The 19132-nt window shown below is 34.7% G+C and overlaps 4 protein-coding genes across 7 annotated transcripts; 1 reads left to right on the plus strand and 3 right to left on the minus strand.

Annotated features, from left to right (window-relative positions):
* Positions 1-370: 370 nt before the first annotated feature.
* LOC111888388 (uncharacterized) lies at positions 371-1312 on the plus strand. Its single transcript, XM_023884575.3, has 3 exons — positions 371-753; positions 840-961; positions 1056-1312. The coding sequence occupies exons 1-3, from the start codon at positions 489-491 to the stop codon at positions 1152-1154; spliced, it is 486 nt and encodes a 161-aa protein (XP_023740343.1). The 5' UTR covers positions 371-488; the 3' UTR covers positions 1155-1312.
* A 1454-nt stretch (positions 1313-2766) lies between these two features.
* Positions 2767-4211, minus strand: LOC111888340 (protein PLASTID REDOX INSENSITIVE 2, chloroplastic). 2 transcript variants are annotated; one of them, XM_023884532.3, is made up of 4 exons: positions 3879-4211; positions 3693-3791; positions 3235-3312; positions 2767-3124 (listed from the first exon to the last, which is right to left on the minus strand). In XM_023884532.3, exons 1-3 carry the CDS (start codon positions 4095-4097, stop codon positions 3265-3267), a joined length of 366 nt encoding a protein of 121 aa, XP_023740300.1. In that variant the 5' UTR covers positions 4098-4211; the 3' UTR covers positions 2767-3124; positions 3235-3264. The 2 variants fall into 2 exon arrangements, with proteins under 2 accessions (XP_023740300.1, XP_023740299.1); XM_023884531.3 differs by lacking the exon at positions 3235-3312 and having other exon boundaries at positions 3879-4206.
* A 180-nt stretch (positions 4212-4391) lies between these two features.
* On the minus strand, positions 4392-8316 carry LOC111888339 (uncharacterized). Of its 3 annotated transcripts, XM_023884529.3 has the most exons (10): positions 8159-8306; positions 7926-8034; positions 7450-7815; positions 7201-7359; positions 7034-7117; positions 6864-6953; positions 6683-6775; positions 6472-6615; positions 5054-5161; positions 4392-4822 (listed from the first exon to the last, which is right to left on the minus strand). In XM_023884529.3, the coding sequence occupies exons 3-10, from the start codon at positions 7786-7788 to the stop codon at positions 4742-4744; spliced, it is 1098 nt and encodes a 365-aa protein (XP_023740297.1). In that variant the 5' UTR covers positions 7789-7815; positions 7926-8034; positions 8159-8306; the 3' UTR covers positions 4392-4741. The 3 variants fall into 3 exon arrangements, with proteins under 3 accessions (XP_023740297.1, XP_023740298.1, XP_023740296.1); XM_023884530.3 differs by lacking the exon at positions 7926-8034 and having other exon boundaries at positions 7450-7744; positions 8159-8316; XM_023884528.3 differs by lacking the exon at positions 7926-8034 and having other exon boundaries at positions 8159-8309.
* A 3220-nt stretch (positions 8317-11536) lies between these two features.
* LOC111888386 (protein PLASTID REDOX INSENSITIVE 2, chloroplastic) lies at positions 11537-12568 on the minus strand. Its single transcript, XM_023884573.3, has 3 exons — positions 12239-12568; positions 12035-12130; positions 11537-11930 (listed from the first exon to the last, which is right to left on the minus strand). Exons 1-3 carry the CDS (start codon positions 12482-12484, stop codon positions 11745-11747), a joined length of 528 nt encoding a protein of 175 aa, XP_023740341.1. The 5' UTR covers positions 12485-12568; the 3' UTR covers positions 11537-11744.
* Between the last annotated feature and the right edge of the window lie 6564 nt (positions 12569-19132).

Genomic DNA, 19132 nt, shown 5'->3' on the forward strand with positions numbered 1-19132 from the left:
CAGTTTTTTAATACTATATAACTTCTAAAAGATGTATTGCATTATAATTAGAATCATTAATATTGCATTAAGATCCATTTAATCATATAAACTAAAGAAACATTAAATGTAATCATGTTGTCATTATTATATGAGAATATTATTTAAAATCATAAACAGGGATATGCATTTTTTACTAATTTAATAATAATAAAGGTCACTTATACGTTAGTTGGAGAGAGAACGACCCATTTCACCTTTCCTACTTCCTACAGTCAAAGTTATATCCCAAATACATAAATTCCTTCAATTTTTTTTAAAGTCTATAAATAACACTCGACACAGGTGAAATAGCAACGGATTCATACTCAAATATTAAAATAAAAATAAAAAAATGCGTATTTAAAAAAGGATTATAAAAGGGCGACGACTGTAGAAAGAAACCATTGCTTCTTCATCTTCTCCAAAACCAGTCCTCTCTCTCTCTCTCTCTGATCAACAGTTTAGAGATGGGGAATTGTCAAGCAGTAGATGCAGCTGCTTTAGTTATACAACATCCATCAGGGAAGATAGAGAGGATGTATTCGTCTGCAAGTGCTAGTGAGATCATGAAGATGAATCCAGGACATTATGTTTCTCTTATAATTCCCTTGCCTGGTGCCGAAACCCTAGATAACTCCGGGAATAAAACCGTTAAGTTCACCAGAGTTAAGCTTCTCCGGCCAACTGATACACTTGTTCTAGGTCGCGCTTATCGCCTCGTTACCTCTCATGGTTAGTTTTTTTATTGGTTTGTTCATTAATTGTTATTAATTTGGATCTTCTCGGTGTACTAATGGTTTTGACCTTTTGTTATGCAGAAGTTATGAAGGTATTGAGAGCGAAAAGACAAGCGAAGATGAAGAAGGAGCTGCCGGAATCAATGGCGGAAAAGGAAAAGGATAACGAAGAAACAAGTTCCGAAATGGAGAACTCAAGCGAGGTGAGATTGAGAATCATCTTTCTTTATTGTAATCATAAAAAGTCAAAGATGACGATTACACTTAACTTACAGAATCTTTCTGAAATTTTTTTAGGTGACACATGAAAGAAGATACAGACAAAGGTCTGGATCGTTTTCGAGGTCAAAATCATGGCGTCCTTCATTGAAGAGTATCTCCGAAGCTGCTAGCTAATAGTTAATCTATGCTTCTATGGCTTTCTATTTCGATCAACAAGATCAAATAATGCATCTGTATAGTTCAGAAAAAAAAAAATACGAGCAATGACGCTAACCCAGATATGTATTAATTTTGAAGAATATATATATTAGTATGGAGTTCAAAGTTGCCTCCTTTTTGTGTTCTTTCATCAACTGATGACAAGAAAATGTATAACAAAAACAAGTTATATGGTGATTAAATTAGAGTTCCAAGTTTCCCAAATTTACCCCTGGCAGCTTCCTTTGCTGGAGTTGATTAACATGTACGTGGACGGCCTGGTCCTCCATACTTAAATAGCTGGTTTCATCAAGGGTAGTTCAGTCTTTTTACACCATAGTGAAAGTTATTGGCTTGTTGGTTCAGGGACACATATTAATTACAAAGATATATAGTAAAGAGGGTGTATACAAAAACAGTTCATAATCATATATACAAGCTGTCATGAAAGCATTGATTGTTAGTTTTGTTGTGAGGGTAGAAAAGTCATTTAACGGAGAATAAATCATTGATCCACTACCAAATCATATGTTTTTAACTCGAGGAGAACATGAATAAAAGGCATCTATAAGGACATGAATTAAGCATGTTTCCATGGAAGTGTAGACACGAACTAAATGAGGAAGAGCAAAAGGTCGTTTTTCACTCATTTATACATATATATAGAATAAAAAAGGATATTTTGCAGTTATAATGTATTTTTATAGTATACAAACAAGGAGTTAATAATTAATCATTACTCTTTCAGACCTACTTTATCTTCAAAATGTTTCTTATATATCATCTCATGATTCTCATCCATTCATGGCATGAAAATCCAAGGCTGGTGTTACACGAATCATGATGACAAAAGAAAAGGACAAGCTATCATCTTTTCAAGGAATGTATTTAAACAAAATTAAACAGCTCATAAGGGGTCGCTCTAAGGCTGAAAGTTGAGTTTTTGGTGCTTACATATGGCATTTATCCATGAGCCAACACTAAGGGACCGATTGCCTTTAAACTTATATAATTTTCAGCTATTGTTTACTAAATTAATGATGTTTGTTACAACTTTATAATATCTCACAATTAAGAAACAATCAAAGAGAATATGCCAGACTTTATAGTTTATATTCACACACGGTTAAGACGGCGATATGTCATATACACCACACCCCTGTAGACCACCAGTCTTGTATCAACTGTAACAACCCCAAATCCATAACAGCTAAACTTGCTAAAGTTGGGTGAAAATAGGATCAATTTTGATGTTGAAAATGGTTACTAGATAAATATATATTTCGATCTTACGTTTGGGTTGTACGAAATTTAATATAAGATAATCTACAATAGGTACTTTCAGTTATTTACGCACAAATAAGAAAGCATTGTAATGGAGTTGTGTAGGATTATTCAAAATCTCATAATTCCAAAAATGGTGTATATTGAGTATTTATATTCATTATATACAAAAAAAAAAACAGATAAAACCAACAAAAATAACGGTTTTCAAAAGTCAGAATTAGTTATAGACAGTTACATGTTCATCAAACTGATCAAGTTAGTTACCACCAACCAAGCTCATAATGGTAATTACAGTTTGGGGAAGGACCAAACGAACAACCAAAATTTAAAAATGCCCAAAAGGACATTATGTGCAAAGTTTATAGTTTTAAGGACTCATACCCAATTTTTTTTCCAAACATAGGGACCAAATTTGCACTTTTCTCAAAATGTAATCACAAAATCAAAAAACAAAAAACAAAAATAAATTATTGTAGTTTGGAGTTCCAAATTTCCCAGTCATGATCAAGGTAGTTTTGAGCCCACAAAAGTGATGCCCGGGCTGCCAAATTTGCCCCTGGCAGCTTCCTTTGCTTTAGTCCAATTAACATGTCCGTGAACGGCTCCACCACCAATGTCCCGGGTCCTCCATACTCCTTGTGCACAAACTCACTAAATAACTGGTTTCATAAATAGTAAATTCTATCAGGGGCAGTTCCGTCTTTTTATACCATAATGAAAAAAAAAAAAAGTTGCATATTTTAGATAATTATCGAGTACAATCACTAACATGGTTAGGAGGGTGTATACAGAAACAGGTTCATACAAGCTGCCATGAAAACATTGATTGCAAGTTCTGTTGTGAGGGCTAGAAAAGTCATTTAACAATAAATCAGAATTCAGAAAGAGAGAAAATTGAGTTTTTGGTGATTACATATGGCATTATCCAAGAACTAACATCAAGATGACCTCATAACTTATTATTTTATGTTCAGCTGTTGTTTGCTAAGTGATGTTTATAACAAATTTATAATATTTCATAATCAAGAAACCAACGATCAAGTGAAATGTGCCGATGAGAATCAAGAACTTGCTTACATATGGCATACATGGAGCATTTTTAATTAAACATTTCATCGAACAGCTTGTAGGCATCATCAAAAACTCCACATCACTTTTACAATGCGGCCAACTCCACCAACTAAAATATCGAAGGTATCCACCAACGTGTATGAAATTAAGAATTACCTCTGTACATGTATCAACGACTTTATCAAGATCATCGCCAAATGTATCCCTTTCCTTGTACAGTTTTTTCTTGAGCTCTTCCCGGAACTTCTTCGTCTCCTGTCACCTCGCACAAAAAGAACTAGCGATTACCTTGTGTTTATGCTTGCAATATGTACCCAGTAGATAGATATTGAAAAACAGTACATAAACAGCGAATTCTGGAATTGGGTCTGGATAGACGTATTTCTGAAGTGGGGTTGCTCGAAGAAGGAATAAGCTTGGAATTTTCGACAGAGAACGCGGGATAACGCAGCCGGAGATGGGTAGGGAAGCTAAATTTGAGCTTTTGGGTTTCGTCGGAGCTAGCAAAGTCGTCAATGCGGTGGAAGAAATAGAGACGATGGGAGTGTGAAAAACCGCCATTTTTGTGTTTTGCTTCTCTTTTCAAAACAATATCATCCTCAATTCCTCATACACATTCAGATTGAAAGTTATTGAACCAAATATAATTCATTTAAAGCTTAGATTTAATGTTTATTCTATAGTTTATAAAAATTAATATATATATTCGTATTAATAATTATTTTCTATTTTGTTTTGGTTTTGATTGTTCATAACTTCATATGGTAAACTAATTGGTTACGTGTCACAATATTGTCTCTAAATCTAAATTATCGTTAGACTAGTAACACATACTATATTATTTTGCAAAAAAGATTGAGTAAAACCTAAATTTAAATTTAAATTCAAATAGTAAACATGTCTAGCGGTATATAGATACTACCTTATACCAAGCTAAAATATTGGGGTATAATCTTAACAAATACATTTCAGTCTCTATGAACTTCACATTTCACAACCCTCCACATGTTTTTCCATGCACTAATCATGAGAGCCACACCAATTACCAAAATACCCCCCCATAATCTCAAAAATAGAAGCTAACTTAGAAAAACAATCATTAAAATCTCCCAAAAAAAGAAAAATGAATAGACTTTAATAATTCTTGATCGTTTGTATGACATTTGGGGTTGTGGATAAATTTGTAGTAGAAATGTAGTCTTCAACTATGAATCAACTTCTTGAATCTGACCATCTGCAAGATCCACAGCTAGGTTTGCTTGAGCATCTGCATCTGAGTTCAAGTCCTAAGACAAGGGAAAAAACAATAAAATTTTACCAAAAAAAAAAGTTTAAAAGAAAAGGTAATACGTTTGTTGTTAAGTGGTATTTTAGATATTCAACAAATAGATATATTGTCACAAGTTGAAATTTTCACTTTTCATGCATTGAAAGTGCAACAAGTTTTGATTATTTTTTTTTTGGGTTATAATCTATTTACAACCATTGCATAACATTAACATTAAAGGTGATCATACCCTTAAAACATGATCAATCTGGAAACATAGGAATTTATCTTTTAGTTTCTTTGCTTCTTCATACCACTTGCTAATGTTTTGATTTTTCACCTTCCATAGACCTTGAACCTGTACCATAAAGACTAAGGGGTTATGTATGGGTAAAGTGGCTGAATGGGCAACGATGTATGTCTGAATGAAACTAAAACAAATTTCACAATATTCATTAATTTTAATAATATTAATCAATTTTATGTGAGAGGAGTTCGGACAAAAAAAAAAAAGCAAATAGGTAACTAATTAGACCCGTTTAGTTACAGAAAAATGGCTTGTTTCAGGAAAAATGAGAATTTTTAAAACGCATTTGGTTTAATATTTTTTCTAAAAAGCTTCCAAGAAAAGTGAATTTTCAGTTTTCCAAAATTACAAAAAACTTGGAAAATTGATAATTTTTGTTTTCAAATTCCAAAAGTTTTCAAAAATATACACACACACACACACATTCCCACCCACACTCACCCACCCATCCACCCCCACCCACCCACTTTAAATTTGGTTCAAATAATTTTGTTTTTCTAACTGCTAATCTGCTACAACATGTAGAAACACTTTTGTTAAAAAATAAACGAAAATTGTATGAAAGTGTAAAAAAAATTAAAACATGTAAAAAAGTAAATTTGAAAATAATAATAAAAATAAAAATAAAAATAAAAAACTATTTTGTGGCAGATTTGTAAAATAAAAAAGTTTGGACTATATTTGTAACAAAATTTGAAGTGTGGACCAAATTTAAAGTGGGTGTGGGTGGGGGTTGGGGTTGTGGGTTGTGGGTTGTGGGTGTGAGTGGGTGGGTGGGGTGGGTGGGTGGGATGGGGGTGAGTTGTGAGGTGGATGTGGATGTGGGGTTGGGGTTGTGTGTGGAGGGTGGATGGGTGTGGGTGTTCAAAAATGTCAAATATTGTATTATTTGAAATAACAAAAACTAGAAAATGAAAACCAATAGAAAACACACATCCAAACATGTTTTCTAATTTTCTAAATAGAAAATGAAAACTCAATCAGTTTTAGCTAAACACATTTTCAAAAACTTCTAGTAAAAACTAAAAATGTAAACTTAATTCAACTTTCTGAAAACTGAAAAGGAAAAAAGTTTTCCATAACTAAATTAGTGTCTTAATATTTGGTTTAACCCATTAAGTCATTCTAGGAGTTCAAAGAAAAAAAGGGCAAATAGGTAAACAATTAGTGTCTTAACACATAAGTCATTCTATCCAGACTAAGTAAAAAGAAAACAGAAATATATAGCTGTCCAGATTAAGTTCTTAACTCATCAAGCTCATTAAGTAAAAAAGAAACAGCCCATTAGTTAAAACTTAAAAGTACAATACTTAAATTCTAAAAATAAAAAGAATACATTGTCATTATAATAGATAAGATACCTGCATGCAAACAAGTTTGGAATCACCCATCACTCGTATACTTGTAAACCCTTTGCTAAGAGCAAATCTTAACCCTAGAATCATAGCTCGATATTCAGCAACATTATTTGTTGCTATTCCTAAACCTTCACGCAATCTACAAATCTACAAAAATAAATACACTTATTTAAGTATCATGAAAAAAAAAAAAAGTTGATTATAGATTTTATACCAAATTCCCATCATCAGTTCTTAAAACAGCTCCTGCCCCTGCTTGTCCAGGGTTTCCTTTTGATGCACCATCAAATTCAAGAATACAAGTACGCTGTAAATTCATTAACCAATTAAATTTAATATTAAATATTAAAAAAAATGTATTGTATAAATTAGGTATTATCACTATCAACACTCACAGTAGTAGATAGAGCTTGAGTTGCAAGATGTTCCAACTTCGCATGCTTCCTTGCAGAATCACTTGACATGGGTGTCAATCCAAACGCTTCCTGCAAATAATTTTAGAAAACAATTTCAAAAAAAAAAAAAAAAAACTTTAAAAGAAATGCATAACAGAATTTCAACTTACCCCAGTTTGTGATCCTAAAACTTCCTGAAACCTTCTTTTGGACAAATGATCACTTGAAGGTTCTCCTAAGGTAAAATGTGGTTGCTGTAGAGAAAAAGATGATTCATGAATCATAACAGAGAACTCATTAGTCATGAAATTACAAATGAAGTTAGAATTTATCTTACCTGAAAAGGACATGCCACAAGATTCCCAAATAGCTCTTCTGTTAAATCTGCAGCTCTAATGGAATAAAGTGCATTCTTAAGCCCACAAGAAATCATATAATCTTCAGCTTCTTTAGGCATTGTGTAGCCTTTATACACACTAACAGGAGGATCACATACCTATTATAAGTTTATAACCACAAAGACACATATGATTAGTCAACTTTCAACTTCAGATTCATAAATTAAGAAAATGATGAAACAACATACCGAAGATCCAACTTGAACCTGACAATCACTTAAGTTCTTGTAAACACCAACAAGATCGCCTTTTCGAACAACAAAAAAAGCATTCTTCTCTTCACCCATCATCTTCACTGGTTTAGAATCTGAGTTCTTTGTCTTTGATTTACCAACACCTTTGGCTTTACTAGTGGAGTAACAACTAGCACGAAATCTTGTCAAAAGAAATCCATTTTCTGCAATTGTAATTGCAGAATGATTGTTGATTCTTCTTCTTCTCCAGGTGACCTCCAAACACCTTGCCACAAGAGTGCTAGTCGTCCTTGCAAATAAAGCCGTGGAACACGCATTAAATAAGGAGTTCATTACAAAGTAGTTTCTTCAAAGTCCTTTCTGTGGAAAATAAATTCTTCTTATCACCAACTACGTATGCTATGTCCTTTTATGATTGTTTTACTAAATCGTTACAAAGTTTAAAGCTTTTTGTTCGATAGATGATATACCTAAACTAATCACCGTCAATTTGAGATTCGTTCTAACTATTCTTCTACCAACTACATTTTTCTCAGCGGTTTCGACTTGATTAATTTAGGTTTGGTTTAAAATCAAAACCTGAAAACTTAAATGATTTCCGATAAGAATGTGAAATTCAACTAAGTTGAAGCATAACGAAATTGAAGAAAGTTTGGCACAAAATCAACTTGAACTAGCAAGAGTGTTAGATAGAAATTTATACCAGGTACTTCGCGTTTAGTTCGTCAATGTCGCCGACGACTGAGTGGCGGAGGAAGAGAGCCCTCTGGCGACGAGCGGAGAAGGGCTAGAGGTGGAGCGATGGAGGGAGGGTTTCGCTAGGGTGGGTGGGTGGGTGGGGGTGGGTGGGTAGTGGGTTAAACTGGAAATCTTGTGCCCAATTGCACCCCTTTATTATTATTTCAGGGTTTTTAATGTTGTATTTACGTTCCCGGGAAGACGAGCTCTATGACGACCAGTTCGATTCCCACTCGCTGGAACGAGCTAATTCGGTCTAACCTTGTTAACTTTATTAAGATAAACTAGATTATGAACTTATAAAAAAAATACATAAAAAGTCATTAAAAACCAAGGTTCTAAAAGGCGTGAGGCGTGGCGTGGCGGCAAAACCAAGCCTCAAGCTTAACGAGTTATGGCGAGCCATGGCGTTTTTCAAGGCGTGATATAAGGCGGCGATTTTGTATTAATTTATAATTATATTACCACATAAATATAAATTTATATCAAATATACCTAGTTTTTAGAAGTGTTATATCAACAACTAATAATAGAAAGTTAATAAAAAACACAATACTTGTATGGCCAATTAGAAAAGGTATAAAAATGAGTAAAAAAACGTGTCTCAAACGAAAAAACACGTGCTATAACACGCCATAACGCGTCATGGCACGCCATATCACGCCTTGTCACGTGTCACGCCTAACAGCATCGTTATGAAGCTTTTCGTAACGGCGACGTCGCGCCTCACGCCATGGCGCGCCTTGACGCCCGCCATGGTGCGCCTTTTAGAACATTGTTAAATACCCTACACAATAATTTAAATAAATAAACAGATAAAAATAATAGAAAGAGACTTTGTGTTATTGGTTATATTGAAAAGTTTAAAAAATAAAATAAAATAAAATGTTTAAATATCTATAGTCGTTGAAGAACCTCCTTTTAAACAACATTTTTTGTTTTATTAGTTGGACGACCTTCTTTATAAAGACGGGTCAATGCGAATACAATTTTGTTCTTGACTTTTGTTAATGGTCATAGCAAAAAAAAAAGTTGGGGTCCGCTGAAAATGGAAGGGAAAGCGGGAGAAAATATAAAGGTATAAAAAGTTGGCACAAAAAATAAATAAAAATAAAGTAATAGAAACAGAATTAGCATTATTGGTAATATTGAAATGTCTGAAAAAAAAAACAATGAAATTTCTGAATATCTATAATTATTGAAGGATTTTTTTGTATACAACATTTTTCTGTTTAATTTCTGGAAGATTCTCTTTGTATTACTGAAAGAATTTGTCTAAAGTCACCAACAAATACAATGATCTTGCCTCAAAATTGTTTATGTATGTCCGATGAACAAATAATGTCTCTGAGTGTCCTATATACAATTCTTAAAATCAAAATATTAATCGGTAATAATAGGATGTTATAATATCCTAATACTTGTGTAGTTGTTAATGATTTATTTGATTAAGAAATTTAGTTATTGAAATAAAAATTGGCTTAGCCGAGTAATTTTGCCCCTTGTTAATTGATAAATTATTATAATAAAGAGTAAGTTACCTATTTTGTCATGGATATTTATCAAATATGTAACACTTTTGGTCCAAAGATTTCGTTTGTTGCAAAAGATGGTCTCTAATCCAAACTAAATTAGCATTGTCACTCCATCCCTCTTCACTCGGCTGACATAAGCTGCTAGGACCCCCTCACGTGAAAGTCCGATGGCATTTACGTCATTTCACCTTGTCTTTTTTTTTTTTTCATGTGCTCATTCAAGAAGAACAATAGGTGGGTTTCATTCTCCATCCTTCATCAAACTTAAATATGTCTCATTTGAATGGCTTTGTATGCATGTGGTTGATATGTTGTGATACGAACATGTTGGACATCCAACAACCTTGGATGAAGATTCTACTCTACTCCCAAGTGGTAATGGTTACTTTTTGTTTGATTCTTTAGTTGTAACTTTAAAAGTGATTATTAGTGGAAGTGGATTCTTTGGTTGGGTTGATCCATCAATGTGTTTACGGTTCATTGTATGATTGCTTCATTCCATTAATGCCTTGGAAGTTGAGAACAACTTTCTTGTTTCACAAAATCAAAGAATGGAGCATTTTGTTATGACTATTTGGTTAGTTGATATATTTGTTGGTGATGACATTGAAGATGGAATGGTAGGTTAGATTCCATTTTTTGGTTTAGTAAGGCCCTACAAATGATGAAATAAGGGGGTTGGTTTATGTTTATCTTGAAAATTTAGACCCTACTTTGCACATTGATTTTGTATGGGAATGTAATGTATATGTTTCAAGTAGTGAAAGGAAAAACAGTTATAAGTATGGACTCTTTTATTTCCAAATTTGATAGTTTAATGATTAGCAAAGTTGGATCAAAGTATATGTTTACTAGATATGCTCACAACAAAGAAGACACAATGTTCACAGTAAGAAGACACAATGTCTCGAATTTCTCCTCAGCGAACTCTTTTTGAGAGAATACCTTGAACTCTACCTATATCTTACACATTCAAAACAAATGTAGGATAATTGACTTTGTGAACAACTACTAGAAGGCCTATCCTATTTGATGCTTTCGAATTTGACATCCCTCGCACCCTCTCTTACAAAGTAGTACTCTAAATATCCCTTTAGATGAACTAATCATACTGTTTGAATAAGTTTGGAAAGTGTCGGAAGATATTGAAGATGGAGAAGTGTGAAAACTGAAAAAATGTGTTTGAAGAAGTATGGAAAGAGTGTTGGAAGATATTGAGACGGAAGTTAACAAATCACAATATTCACCAAATATGAATTTTCCGACTAGAATTTTAAAATTGACAAAACTGATTGTCAACTTTTTCAAAAATTGCAATTTGTATGTCAATAAATAGTTTTTTTTTTTTTTTTGTCAGAAAAAGTTGTTTCAGAACCTATAAATTATTTTACAAAAGGCCAATTTAGATATGGGTGATTATTTTGGTTTTTATATAATCAATGGTCAAATTGTTATATAACTAACATTAGGAAAATATGTAACTTTTTGCGATCATCCCAACTTTATATCATATGTTTTTTAATTATTAATGTTGAAAGTGTTTTTATCGATACAGAAAACACTGTTATCGGTATGTATGTATGAGTTTACAACTTATTAAGACTTTCTCAAGTCTTTAATAATAATTATTCGTATAGGTACGTATGACAATCATGTGTCTTATTGTATAAAATATATGAAATACAATAGTATGTGATGGAACGTGGTTTATGTGAGAACACAATGGATTTATATCAAACCAATATCAAGTAAATATAAACCACGACTATTTTAGTTGATGGGTTATCATAAACTTAAACAAAACCAAATGAATACGAATATGAAACAACATTAACACTATTAGGCAAAACTTATGCTCAGTGAAATACAGCGTTGATATAATACAATAACCAGAATAGACTTATATCCCATGAACTTTGGCATAGGATCTTAGTCACCATTTTCTGTTGCTAATTTGGAAACTCTTCAAGATCAATCTGACTCAATTCTATGTTATCTATGAGCAGCTAATCTAACTCAATTACCATTCCATTCTTTCCAGTCATTATCAACGTGATTTTGCGCCCATTTAACTGCAGCACGAGCAGCTTGAGGTCCTCCAGGCAATTCACTTTCGTTTATAGTATCAGCCATCTCCCAAAAAGGATCCACCATTAGAGTTCCTGGACCTCCATATTCAGCATGCAAGAACTTTCCGAAGATCTATTCACAATATATTCATAAAGGAAGCAATGAGAACAAAAAAGACAAGGAAAGCACAGAGAGACATTTTAACAAACACATACAAGGCAGGTTACGGGAAATACCTCAGTACAGATATCAACCACTTCATCTACAGAATCTTCAAATACGTCTTTCTTTGATAGTTTCTCGATGAGATGACTCCTGAATTTCTCAGTCTCCTAAAAGCACACACGGTCACATAGAGACATTTTAACAAACACATAGAAGGCATTATTCAAATGGTAAAAAAGAAATCAAAGCTTAGAGCTTTAGCTGGGGAATCTTACAGCTTCAGCGAATTCTGGTATTGGGTCTGGGAATTTGTATTCAGCAGCTCTAACAATTAGGGTTTTAGGGTTTCGTGTAGTTGGCCGTGAAGGGTTTATGGTATATTTAGAGGAGCTTTTATGGAGATAGAATCGTTTAAAGCAAGTGTTATTTTGGTAATAGGACATGGGGATTGAAACCCATTTTGAGGAAGAAGAAGAAAATGGGACTGTTGAGAAGATTATCAGAGAAGAAGTCGACGCCATCTCTGTCTCCGTCTGTTATCCAATTCGAGAACCCACCCTTTTATCTCATATAGAAAATTTAAGCTAAAATAGGGAAAGAAAAGTAAAAAACGGTATAGCAGATGAGATTCTAGGGTTTATCTATGTTATATCAAAGCCTAAAGAATTTTACCATGGGAAATCATACAAATATCAGGAAAAATGTAGGGTTAACAACCCATAAAGGGAACGAACTTTGGTCTTTGTTCACATTTAGATAATTATGTTTTTTTATACATATTTGACCATTGAACTTATTTAACATGTTCAAAATAAGGTAATATGACCGGTAATTATGGTAATATTATCATATTCTAAACAGGTCAAACAAGCTTGTTAGTACGAAAAAAAAATGGATACCTAAATATAGATAAAGACCAAAGTTCCTTACCTTTTTTGGTTATATTAGGTTCTTTATCTTAAGTGTAAGTAATCATAAATTCATAATACCCAACTGATGTGACATGAAATTGGGCTATTGGGTCTTTGTGTCAGGTCTAAAGTAGGTTTTGTTAGTGGGTTCTTGACTTGATTCTTAAGTGCCATCATACAACAAAACTGTTAGAACCGTCTTTGGGACTGTGTCTTGGGATCAAGCTCCAACAATCAAGTTACGAGGAGATGGTTTCTCTTGGACTAAGAACGATTTTGGTATGAAGAGTGCATGTATTGAGAACCTAAAGTCTTGGTAGCCTGATTCCATGTTACATACTACACTTAGCATAAAGAATTCAATATTATCAAAACGGGTAAAGAACTTTGGTTTTTGTCCCTATTTAGGTAACCATATTTTTTTCGTACACATTAGACCAGTAAACTTGTTTGACCTGTTCATAATCGGGTAATATTACCGCTAATTACCATTCATATTACACTATTTGAACATGTCAAACAAGTTCGATGGTCAAATATGTACGAAAAAAACATGATTACCTAAATGTAAATAAAGACCAAAGTTCGTTACATTTCTAGATTATTAACCCAAAAATTTATAACCAAAAATTGTTTTTTATCTTAAAAGTAGTTAATATTACTATAATCCAATAATATATGAGTTTTGTTTTAAAAGGTCTCTCAATTTTTTTTTTATTTTAATTTTTTTGCATTATGGAGGCATAAAGTCAAAGATTTATCTGTTTATTTCGTCACTTAATCCATTATAGACGATTTTTATTTCAGGCTATAAAAAAGAGTTTGATGTGTTGGAGCTTATATGGCTTTTCATTAAATTATATGGCTGCCATATAAGATTAGGGCATTATTATGAGATTAGGGAACAAGTTAGTATTGTGATATTGTCGCTTCCTTCTCCACGAGATATTCTCCACCATCTCATGTTCACGGTTTCTCTAATATCCCTTCACTCGTAGTAGTCGTTAAACCAAGAGCGTATATATAAAGAACGTCCAAATCTAACGTCGTGAGAGTAAGTTATGATTTTCGAAGTTTCAGCGTAGTAGTATACGGCTTAGAAACCGAAATTGAAATCGGTCAATTTTTAGCCGAAGTGTAACACCCATTCCGATAAGGTTCATTTCTAACCCTAAACTTTTTAAGTCTTGTCATCCTGGTTCGTACACTGTGCGTACTCGGGGTGTACGCATGGCTTACTTATGCATGAGGAACACGGATTTGCACGCATACGCCAGCGGTACTCAGCATGTACACAACGCGTACGTTGTTCAGACCAAAAACCTGATTTTGAGGGTTTGCACAATATATAATCCCTTCAGGGCCCCAAACCTTCACCTAAAAAAATCGTCCTTCTAGCTAACCCTAATCGTTGAGAGTGCACCTTGAGCTCATTTGTGTGTTTTGGTGGTATTTTTAAAGAAGAATAAGAAGGTAGTGGAAGGACTTTGGAGCTTGGAAGAAGTTTGGATTTAGGATTCTCACCCTGCTAGCAACCTTCAGGAGGTAAAAAAAACTCCTAGCTTGATCATCTTTTCTTATAGATCTAGTTATTCCTTCATCTAGGGCATTTTTGGTCCCAACCTTGGTGATTCTTGAGCATGACATGCTCTTAACCAAACAAGTTGTCCTTTCAGACCCATTGAGGGGTCTTGAGTCATAAAAATGAGATCTTGATGCTTAGTTATTCCCCATGCATGCTTTAGAATGTCTATAGGTATTAAGAAGTTAGGATTGTTGGTATTAAGCACTTAATGAGCATGCAAAGTCATACAAGTTGGATACTTTATGACTCTCAATGATAATTTGGCCTTGGATCTATAAATGGAATGTAAGAGCTTAACATATTAAGCTCTTATTATGGAAAAGGGACCTCGGTGCGTATGTTATGCGTCGTTCAACATACGTCATGCGTACAAGGTCAACAGCTAAATCCCGGTTAAGGCTCGTGTACGCCCAATGTACAAGCTGAGTACGTATTGCATACTCAGCAGAGTTGATTGCGTTGACTCTAACCTTTTACTAGATTTTTGATTAAGTTTGACTTAGGAGTATTTTGGCTATTTTGAGCTGTTAATTAAGATTAGGTCCTAAGTATTGGTTAGGTGATCATTGAGATGATTTTCGGAGTAGAGATTTATCCAACTTGCATTCAGACCGAGATGTGAGTTTTCCTCACTGTACTTGTGGGTCAAAGGCACCAATTCTCCCTACTTAGAACTCGAACCACTGCCAATTGGTGATGAACCAAAACATAACCCAAGAAACCCATCCAGGTACAACCATACCTGACCATGAGACGAATATCACCCGCATAATGGTCCGCAAGGTACGGATCAAACGAACCCCATGAGGAACCTAAAATACAGCTGAAGACCTTGGATCTTCCCATGATAACCACTTACAAAGCATAAGAAACCACCGGTTTAAGATCGAAACATACACCCTTGCATCCAACCCACACGATAATCTGGCACCTGGCCCTCCCATCCCCCAAGGATACGACCCTTGCTCACATCGCTAAACATACTCGTGCCGCATCAATCACTTGCGCACACCAATGCAGACATATTATTTCCAACCACTGCGACTGTAACGCCTGCAGATCCGGGCTAGTCAATTTAGAGGCAATAGGGGTCGAAAACGACTTTTCGACAAAAAGATTATTTAGAATAAATAATCTTAACCAAGTTGTAGAATATGTCACAGGGTTTCCGTACATATAAAGAACGCCGAAATCCGAGTTATAACGAAGAAGTTATGACCCGTCGAAGTTTCGCGTCGGAACCGGCACGGCGCCGGGAAGCGTAAATAGTAAATTTATGATAGAGCGAGATTTAGATTTAGCGCTCTAAACGAAAGTCGTATAATATGTTAAATTAAGAACTTCGATAAAAAGAACGCCCAAATCTGACTTCGTATGAAGAAGTTACGATTTTTCGAAGTTTCGGATTAGCAGTGTACAGTCCGAAATTCGAATATTAGATCGAGCGATTTTTAGCCGACACAACCTAAACGAGAATTGAAGATCTCATTATTAGTAGCGTAACAATAAAAAGACAGACGAAAATGGACATCGGATGAAGAAGTTATGAGATTTTAACGGACCAATCCTGTCCCGACCTGTTAAAAATATAACTTTAAAAATAAAGTCAAAATTAGCCGACGGAGTCTAAACGAAAGTTGTAGAGTACGTCTCCACCTACGCGTGGATATAAATAACGTCAAAAACGGAGTTCGTATGAACGAGTTACAAATTATAATAGCATATTTACGTATTAAAATAAAGTATAAATCATATATACGTACACATATATATACATATGTATATATCATTAGAAAGGTATCGACGATGCGGTCATTATAAGACTAATGTTGAGTTCTTTCGACATTAGTTTAGTGCAAATATCATTAAATCTATTCAAAATAGTATTATAAAGGGGTGTTTAGTTGTTTATATAACTATAAGGTCATTAAGTAATTATGGAGGGTAGTTTTTGTAAATTCAATTACTATAAATAAGAGGCTTGGGCTCTCATATTTCTTGCACCATTCTCTTGATTCAAGAGTTTTTCTCTCCTTATCCCCCGAGCATTTCGGTCCCTCGTGATTCGACTTCTCTTTCTGTAGTTTTAGTATAGTAAGGTGAGCGCTGAAGCGCTGCACGAATCTTTCTTAGAAAGATTCAGCGACGAAGTTCTGCCCCTACAGAGCCCGACTCCTAGCTAAAATCCCCTTGTAAGTAAGTTATGCTTACCCTATTTTAAATATAGTTTATATTAAAAATAAGTATTATTATTATAAATTTATAATAAATATTTGAGCTATTATTATGACTTATATAAGTGTCGTTATAATATCTTTTTAACTACTCGCGGTACGGGGAATCTGGTTTAAAGGGCCGCATAGGGTTGTTGGATTTCAGAAGTGCTATATGCCAAAATGGTCCTGCCCTCCGGTGTTTTATGCCTGGCCCCTGTCTGTACATAGTGGTTGGAAAGTATTGTTTAAATGCTTGTATAATAATAATAATAAGACTAATAATTAGTCACAGTAAATATTAGACTAAAATCTAGTGGTAATAATACTAGGTTTCGTCGAAGGAAATTATTTTAAAGTAAACGAAGCGCTGTCCGAGTACCGAGTCACCACCTTCTCAAGTGAGTGCATAGTTACTTTCATCTTACACATAGATATGAAGTATTTTATTATAAATTTACGTGCTATGTGTGCATATTATCTGAATACTTGCTGTCTATGCTGGTGAAAGATTTTTATACATGTTTTAAATGATGTAAACTGTATAAAGTATTTTATATCTACAAGATATGTTGGGTAAAACATGGATAGATGAATGATGATGGATAAAAGCTGAAATAGAGGAACATTAGTAGTACGAACCTAGTGCCCTATAGGTATACATTGGCAGCAGTGGACCTAGTACCCTATAGATGAGCACTGGCAGCTGCGCCATAACCCGTAGATGATTTAGATCTACGGTAAACGTCCTAGCAGCTGCGCTCTAAGGATAGTATCGGCAGTTGCGCCTAATAGGGAGCCTTATGACCATGACAGTAGTGTTTAAAGGTCAATACCGGCAGAAGCGCCTCATAGAAAATGTCCTAATTCTGGCAGCTGAGCCTAAGTGACAATATTAGCAGCTGCGCTTGACCAATGTGTCATTGGCAACAATGGACTTCATGTTGTTTCCTTAGGATGATCCTTAGGAATGAATGAATGAGAAATAGCTGATTCTTAGGGTAGATCCTTAAGAATAAAGAAGATAATGGGGATGGGTAATTGGGTTGATTGTTTGATTGTTTAAACATAATAATTATATTATTGTGGGTTGAAAACCCTATGTACTCACCAGGTTTCCCAACCTGACCCACTCAGTTTATTTATATCACAGGTGTTGATATGAAGTGACATTACACTGAGAGATTTAAAGAGATGTAGATCACTAGTGTAAATAATTGTAAGTTCTGTTTATGCTTATGTTTCTGTATTAACGATGACATCCCAAACGTTTTAAAATGAAATAAATACGTTTCTTCGAAAATGTTTTAATAACGTATTTACCATGTTTTTCTGGGAACAAATTCCGCAACATTTTTATAAAATGAAGTACTCTGATTTTTATAAAGCATAAACAACATCGGTCTTTTTTGGCCGCGAAAATGGGGATGTCACAGCGACCAACAGATCTCAAGCTAAATCGGGAGGTCAAAAGCTTTCCCACTCCCTCTAACTTGGAAAATTTAAAGGCAAAATCCCTGCCACAGATAACGACAATCCAAACCGACCATCCACCACTTAAATCCCAGATGCAAATCCAAACCGATCATTACAACCGCTTCCCCCCTTGGCTTGAGGCTCGAGACACGACCTCTAACAAAACCCTCGATACTTTGAATCAACATACTCATCCGGGTCTGAACCATTCAACCCACATCAATATCACCACAGGGGACTGAACCACACAAAACCCATCATCGCCTAAGCAGCTCAATCCAAAAGATCAACATATTCGAAACCACTGCCTCGAACCATGGTATCCAACCATGCTATCTACCCTGACCATTCCTTAGAATATACGAAATGCTCCTCGATTTGAGTATGGATCATGTGCTTCCAGTAGTACGGGCCTAATACTACCTTCCACACCTATCCATACTCTCCTCACAAATCACCTAGGGTCCTCTAAGACCTAGTCATAAAATACTCCTGAAACCCTTTTAACAACAAAACAACTGCATTGGAATACTCTCTAGGCTATCCTAGGATTCACCCATACCCCCCTCTTCCATCAGCTGCTGATAAAAACTCCTCACAATATCAATTAGTCATTCCATGAATACAATCACATGCAACAAAGCTTAGATAATCCTTCGAGTAACAAACTCATCCCTACAACGGTTGGACTTAGACAAGAGCTGCGAAGCAGGGTCAAATTTGTCACTCTGAGATTATTCAACCTTTTTCACATGTGACTTGACATATTCACTTAATGGCTAACTCACATCACTCACGAGTTCCATAAAATCACAAAGCAAGCAACATTCAAGCAGAGAAGCTGACTAGCACTAAAATGCAATAAAATCAGACACATCCTCGTGCAAAATCCTCGATCTCCAACTCCCAACACCACAGGTACACCTTCGCCCTGTCCTTACTCTCTCAAGAGTAGCTAATCATTCCTTGTGTTGATCCGCTATA

Source organism: Lactuca sativa, chromosome 3, assembly GCF_002870075.4.
Source record: "Lactuca sativa cultivar Salinas chromosome 3, Lsat_Salinas_v11, whole genome shotgun sequence".
Taxonomy (NCBI): Eukaryota; Viridiplantae; Streptophyta; class Magnoliopsida; order Asterales; family Asteraceae; genus Lactuca; species Lactuca sativa.

What these genes read in the sequence shown, in the direction of transcription:
- LOC111888388 (XM_023884575.3), top strand. Translation starts at nt 489, where the DNA reads ATGGGGAATTGTCAAGCAGTAGATGCAGCTGCTTTAGTTATACAACAT. An exon ending in TCGCCTCGTTACCTCTCATG is followed by an intron (nt 754 to 839) that starts GTTAGTTTTTTT and finishes TTTGTTATGCAG; the next exon opens with AAGTTATGAAGGTATTGAGA. An exon ending in AAATGGAGAACTCAAGCGAG is followed by an intron (nt 962 to 1,055) that starts GTGAGATTGAGA and finishes AAATTTTTTTAG; the next exon opens with GTGACACATGAAAGAAGATA.
- LOC111888340 (XM_023884531.3), bottom strand. Translation starts at nt 4,097, where the DNA reads ATGGCGGTTTTTCACACTCCCATCGTCTCTATTTCTTCCACCGCATTG. An exon ending in TTCCAGAATTCGCTGTTTAT is followed by an intron (nt 3,792 to 3,878) that starts GTACTGTTTTTC and finishes GCGAGGTGACAG; the next exon opens with GAGACGAAGAAGTTCCGGGA. An exon ending in TCGTTGATACATGTACAGAG is followed by an intron (nt 3,125 to 3,692) that starts GTAATTCTTAAT and finishes TTATGAAACCAG; the next exon opens with TTATTTAGTGAGTTTGTGCA.
- LOC111888339 (XM_023884528.3), bottom strand. Translation starts at nt 7,788, where the DNA reads ATGAACTCCTTATTTAATGCGTGTTCCACGGCTTTATTTGCAAGGACG. An exon ending in AGGTTCAAGTTGGATCTTCG is followed by an intron (nt 7,360 to 7,449) that starts GTATGTTGTTTC and finishes AACTTATAATAG; the next exon opens with GTATGTGATCCTCCTGTTAG. An exon ending in CCAAACTTGTTTGCATGCAG is followed by an intron (nt 5,162 to 6,471) that starts GTATCTTATCTA and finishes TTTATGGTACAG; the next exon opens with GTTCAAGGTCTATGGAAGGT.
- LOC111888386 (XM_023884573.3), bottom strand. Translation starts at nt 12,484, where the DNA reads ATGGCGTCGACTTCTTCTCTGATAATCTTCTCAACAGTCCCATTTTCT. An exon ending in TACCAGAATTCGCTGAAGCT is followed by an intron (nt 12,131 to 12,238) that starts GTAAGATTCCCC and finishes GTGTGCTTTTAG; the next exon opens with GAGACTGAGAAATTCAGGAG. An exon ending in TGGTTGATATCTGTACTGAG is followed by an intron (nt 11,931 to 12,034) that starts GTATTTCCCGTA and finishes TATTGTGAATAG; the next exon opens with ATCTTCGGAAAGTTCTTGCA.